Source organism: Papaver somniferum, chromosome 2 (genome assembly GCF_003573695.1).
Source record: "Papaver somniferum cultivar HN1 chromosome 2, ASM357369v1, whole genome shotgun sequence".
Lineage (NCBI taxonomy): Eukaryota > Viridiplantae > Streptophyta > Magnoliopsida > Ranunculales > Papaveraceae > Papaver > Papaver somniferum.
The window spans coordinates 69,655,859-69,662,392 of record NC_039359.1 but is presented as its reverse complement, the minus strand read 5'-3'; the positions used below and the strand labels follow the sequence as shown (position 1 = coordinate 69,662,392).

The 6,534-nt window shown below is 35.8% G+C and overlaps 1 protein-coding gene across 1 annotated transcript; it reads left to right on the top strand.

Moving 5' to 3' along the window:
• Positions 1-2,515: 2,515 nt before the first annotated feature.
• On the top strand, positions 2,516-4,059 carry LOC113347961 (dof zinc finger protein DOF3.1-like). Its single transcript, XM_026591650.1, has 2 exons — positions 2,516-2,865; positions 3,001-4,059. The coding sequence occupies exon 2, from the start codon at positions 3,020-3,022 to the stop codon at positions 3,833-3,835; it is 816 nt and encodes a 271-aa protein (XP_026447435.1). The 5' UTR covers positions 2,516-2,865; positions 3,001-3,019; the 3' UTR covers positions 3,836-4,059.
• The last annotated feature ends 2,475 nt before the right edge of the window (positions 4,060-6,534 follow it).

The window sequence follows — 6,534 nt, the reverse complement described above, 5'->3', positions numbered from 1 at the left end:
TACACTACGGTATGTCGGTAAAGGAGTAGTAACGAATATGTGGAAGTTGTCTCATTTGTTATGCTCTGCATTTAGCTAGCGGCTGAGGATTGGGATTCTCATTGGAGATTTGGACTAGTTGACAAAATCCTCTCGATGCACGTGTTCGCGAAGTATTGCTTTAGTCGTACGCAAACTGATTCTAGTGGCAATCTTCTTTCCTAATGGATTCCGCACAACTTCTTCTGTTTCAGCTTCCATTCAAACCTCTCTCTCTCGTGGAGTTTGATTTTGACCTTTCAATTGGCGTTTCATGTAACAAGTTGTTGTCAAAAAATTTAGAATTGTCTAGGCTGTTAATATCACAGCCAGGTTGAAGTTATTGGATGATGATATCGGTCTGAAACTCGCCACGGCCATAATACCGTATGAGTGCTACAAATTAGTTTTTGCAAAATTAGCATTTATGGCTTCACATCACAATAAAACTACATAGTTGATCTAGTTCCGAATTCCAATTCGATGTTGTCTTTGTTTGCATTGTTGTAATGAGCATGCATTTTTACGCCATCAGATTTTACACCCATTTACATTGATCTCTGTAACAATAAATCTAACAGTTTAAAAATGCGCGGTAATCCTAGCCATAATGATATTTATTTTAATTCGAAGAAACTGTTCTTACCTGCTCCGTTACACAAAGGTCCTACAATATTAAAGGTTATAGCTAAGTAGAAACAAGGAAATTCATCAGAAAACAGTTAGAAGGGTCGAATCAAAGATGGCCTTCCTGAATTATTCTCCACCAACAAATGTCGAGGGCCAATTCATTGTTTTCTGATTGAAAATTAGTATCTTGCTAGTTGTACTGTATGGCAGTAGGGACCTTGCCTATCAAAAATGGATGGACGAATTTATTTATAAACATTAAACACTAACTCCGTAATTAATATTGTTAAAGATAATTATTTAAAGGTAAACCATAAAATCAATATGTCAACCAACTCAAATTAAAAATGTATGTTGTTGTTGATGTCAGTTCTAAACTAAGAGAAAACATAGGACTAGCACCGCCCCGTACTCAAATGCACAATGGTAATATATTTTTCAGCCATCTGATATTGAGATACAGATAAATAAATTTGAAATCCGACAGTTTGGAAATGTATGTTTGAGAAATTTGATTGACTTTGGGGCAAAAATATTCGGATTCACGGTGATGTGATCAGAGTTGGTGGCATGAATGAATTCTCTAGTTTGAAAATGCTGGTTTGGAATGACCACTATTGATCATCTATGTATATATGCATCAGCTAACATCTTGTCGACACTACTTGCCCTGGACCACGAAAATTCAAATGATAATGGCCTACGCAATTGTCAAGGATTGATGCACTTTGGCTCTTAAAAGAAAAGCATTGATGCATTTGTATAATGTAAAGGTAATTCTGGTTGTCAGTGATTTTTTGTTTTACCGAATCACCACTAGTGAGAGAATGCGAGGTGTTCATGAGTATTTTTCCCAAATCGCTAATAGGGGTTCAAATTTACTCGAGGGCACACAAGATTTCATATAAGACAAAAAATATTTTACTTTTGAAATGGTATTGCCCCAAATAAAGTGTTATCTCCTATTTGCCTACGGGTTGTGCAAGGCTTGGTAAGACGGGCGTAAAAGCTATGTCCTGTACTTGGAAGTTAACATTGTCTCCTATCCAAACCCAATATTTGTTATTGAAAAATGGGTTTCGGTTTTCGGTTCTCGGAAAGCAAAGCATAAAATGGTGGTGACGGAAAGGATTAGAGAGAACCTTAGCAATTAAGATAAATAGCAAAGACAAAAATAATCAAATAAAGGTACAAACTATAGTGTGAGCCTGTGAGGCGCTTAACTTTGGAATGTGCATCCCACCCATGGTTGAAGATCAAATTTCGGCATAATGTTATTCTTGTAGGTTTTATCTCACATTTTGAATATCTTCTATGAGCCAAATCTCCTCGAGATTTTGACTTTCATGTTTAAAATTCAACAAGCTAAGCCAGGTGACATAAAGCGAGTCGAATCGGATTCCATCCAAAATCTTTATAGCGTGTTTGGATGTACATTCAGAAGTTACTTTTAAATTTCCGGAAATCAAAAAATCAGAAGTCAGTTTGGCAATAATATTTCAGAACGACTTCTAAAAACAAAAAAAATCAATTTTTTGTGAAACAAGATAGTTTTGTTTCCGACTTCCACTTCTGAAGAAAACAGAAATCAGAAACAGATTTGTATCGTGCAACCACGGCAGAAACTCGCACCATTTCATGGATTTAAATAAATAAAAAATTTCCATGATTTTAAAATTAAATACTTAATCAAGTGAGATTAATAAATAAATAATAGTGTGTGTTTATAAGAGATCTCCACTAAGATCATGGCTTGACTTAAAAAAGACTACACAGAGAAACCTCATAGACTTGTCACTGTAGTGAGTCACCCTTATGCCACACACACCAGACCACCAAACAGTATAAGTGGTACAACTATAACTGATTCCCACTCCTTCTCTTTCAGTCTCTCCACTCACTCCATCCATATCTCTCCCACTCTCTCCATCCAGTTTCTCCCTTTTGACAGTTTCACACAGAAAAACCCCCTCTCCCCTCTAAATTCCATCTACCCTTCATTCACACAGAAAAATTCTTTAAAGAAAGTTAGATACATCATCTTCTACACAACCACCCCACTCACTTCAAAATTACAAACCCATCTCTCTGAATCACTCCCTCTTCCCTTGATTTTACAGAATTCTTAAAAGAAGTTTTGATCATGAAGATTTTCTTATGGGTTGTTCTTAATCTTCTTCTCCATTGAGTATTCTCAACTCTGTTTTTTTCCCAAAGGTATCACTTTGTCTGATTACATTTTGCTCTGTTTTTTTAGCCCTTTTGATTTGGCTCTGAAAACCCAATTTAGATCTCTTTTAATTTCTTTCAAAAGATCTTGAAAATTGAAGTTTTTTTTTTCTTTTGAGGAAGTTTTTTAAGTTTTGAAGAAATGCAAGATCCAGCAACATATCATCATCAACAAATCAAACCCCAACAGCTTCAACTTCAACCGCAACTACAGCAACAGCAACCACAATTTCCAGAACAAGAGCATCTAAAATGTCCGCGATGCGATTCATCAAACACGAAATTCTGCTACTACAACAATTACAATCTATCACAGCCAAGACATTTCTGCAAAAACTGTAGGAGGTATTGGACTAAAGGTGGTGCTTTAAGAAATATTCCAGTTGGTGGTGGAACTAGAAAACATACAAAGAAATCTTCAACCCCAAAGAGAATTTCATCTTCAACAGCAACACAAACAGTAACAACAGCAGCAGCAGCAAATTCAGTGACAACAGCAGTGCAATTTCCGAAACCAGTGGTATCATCAAATGGAGTGGGGATTAATGGAATTGGGATTTTCAGTTCAATGGATCATCAAATGTTGGATATTTCTGGGAGTTTTAGTTCTTTATTAGCATCAAATGGGCAGTTTGGAAATTTATTGTTAGATGGTTTAAATGTAAACCCTTCTACTAATAGTAATCAGAGTAATGGCGGAGGTGGTGGTGGTAGTATTAAAGAAGCTCATCAATTTGGGGAATTCATGGTTGAAAATTCTGAGAATTTGAGTAATAATCATAATAACCAACATCTACAGACAACATTGGAGTTGCAGAGTAATGGTGGGGCCAATTCAGAAAGTTTATTAGAATTACAGAATGGTGATTGGGGTGGTGGTGGTGGTGGCGGTGGAGGTGGTGGTGGAATTGTTTGGCCTGATCTTGCTATTTACACCCCAGGTTCGAATTTTCAATGAAGAACACAAAGATAAATGAATATTTTTGATTTATTTTTCTTTGATTAGTATAATATGTTAATGGAGTTTAATTAATTATCATGGGAGTACATCTAATTATATTATTATTAATAATAATTAATTAATTGACACACAAAAGTACATTGTTTTTTTGGGTTTTAGTGGGGTGTGAATTGTGATTAAGAGTAACTTAAGGCGTATTTTAGTACATTTTCGTACCACCACTTATAATAGTGTTTGATTTTGTTTGGTTTAGTATAATAATTATTGGTTTTGATTATTTTAGTGTGTTTTGAAAGATCCAAAAACAGAGATTATGGGAATGTTTTTTCTTCCAAGTAGAGAATTTGAACACCTATTTATCTTATTTTTTTTTTACTATTTTCCTTCATAATGCACCGGGTCATGACAAATGATACTTATAGTTTTTGTTATCTGAATAGCTGTACGAATGATCCCAGTTTCTGAGTGGTTTGATTTGATCTAGGCTGTAAATATCATGAATTCAGTAAAATCAGATTTGTTCAGGTCCGAAATATAAAATAAAACGCAAGAAGGCAAAATCAGTCTTTCATGATAGGCGCCCTTACGCGGTTTTGTAGTTGTACGTGTGATTAGTCGAAGGCACCATTAATAGGTTTTGTTCCCTTGTGAATTGTCGTTGCATTGCTCATTAGATGAAAATGCTAGGATATTTTGTCATCAGCTTGTGCAAACAAACAATGAACTATAATAGGTTAAACATGGAAGATGACATATGATACATAGTGCAATAGACTAGTTTTGGGAGTTGGATATGACAAGATTTCCTCTTTATAAGTTGGCCAATGTCAGCTAGAGTTAAAATTTTTGCTCGTATTTCCTGCTAAACTTCAAAAAATGAATCCAAGACAATAGTCAGGGTTACAAATTTTCATATTTTGGAAGTTGTGTTTTTGCCTGGTACAGGTGATTTCTCGTGGAATTTGGTTCTCCCCTGTAACAATTTTGACTGGATATGTGCATTGAACATATCTGGTGCACTGGGGGTACATAGAATTCAAAATCCTACAGTCATTTTCATTTAAGAAATGTGGTCACAATATCTTACTTGTTCGAATCGATATCTAATTTGATAACAATGGGAGGATGCTCCACTGGCCACACAGCCCACAAAATATTGCTGCAACTGTGTCAAAACATGGTGAGAGACCCAATTTTCAAACCTTGAAATTCTTTCACGGTGTGCCCTCCGAAAATTATAGGACCTCTCCTACTCTAGGCTTTCACTATCCGCCTCTATGATGCGTGGTATTAAAGCCAGCCAAAGTGATGAAATATTTGAAATACCGACTCCACCATTCATTATGAAAAGGAAATTAGGCCTAAATCAAGCAAGTCAGGATTGATTTTAGGTGTGGAATTTGGTTCCCAAAATCAAATCAATCTACTTGTTTAGGAATTTCATAGCAGACCAGAATAATTTCCATTCCTCTACTAACCTTAATTGGAATAGCACTAATAATATTGCTTACTTGTAGATGGACCACGTTATGGTGAAAATTTTCTATCATCAACCTCCCCCATGTGGAGTTGTTTAGACATTTTAATTGCATCCTTAACCAATTCAAGAGAATAATCAATAACAATACCAACAATCTGAGTTCGAAACTGCAACCAGTGGTTGAGATTTAACGAGGACTAGCTAGCATTTTGATGTTGTTTAGACATTTTAATTGCATCCTTGGCTAATATAAGAGAATAATCGATAAATATATTGACAATATCAATGACCTGAATTTGAAACTGCGATCAGTGGTTGAGATTAAGCCTGGGAGAATTAAATTGAGCTAGCTAGCATTATCCTTACAAAAAATGGAAACCATGGACAAATTATTGTGAAAAATGTAGGCACTTATCAGGGTACCCTATTACATCATACCTCATTACATCTTCTTAAAAATTCCACTGACTTTGTGGATTAGTTCGCCAACTGATCATGACCCTCATTGTTGTTTAGACAGATTTTTTTTTTTTTTTTTTTAATGTTGTGGGTTTTGGATGTTGTGTTGTCAATCTCACTATGAGTATACTGGGGTACAAATACAATGATCATGTCTTCCGGATCCCACGGAAAACTTGTACATTAAATCTTCAAAACTTACGGGGAGGCCGGAGGTGGTGTTAGTAATGATGTCACTGAAATAGAAGGTATCTTCGGGTAATGATATTTATGATCTGAATTTGAAATTCACAGGCACTCTATTCACAGGCACTGATGCGTTTCAAGAATTCGTGATAATGGTTTTGAACGGGACGTTGAGTTATGTTTAATGGTCCTAAGGAGTTCATTAGCATCGACCAAAAGTCTCAGTTAAGGTTAGGACATACTTTAGAGTTTAGATGATAACTAATTAACGTCATAACACTACTTTTGTGGACAATGTAACATGTTGCATTTCGTTAGACATACTTAGCTCACTGCATAGACCTTGGTCGTATAGTATATAGTCTATGGATATGTCCTAAGAGCGTCCACAGTGGGAGAGTAAACCCAAATATTTGGTCTTTTGAACAGACGTAGTGGAACGTACTATCGATCAAATTTTGATCAACGACTAAAACCCAGAATATATTTGGTCTGGGACCAAGACTAAACCCAGATATAGTCGAGCGTTGATATACTTCACGCCCCACCACCAGGCGGACATATAGTGCAC

Excerpts from the sequence above, each read along its gene's own strand:
- LOC113347961 (XM_026591650.1), top strand. The coding sequence starts at position 3,020 with ATGCAAGATCCAGCAACATATCATCATCAACAAATCAAACCCCAACAG.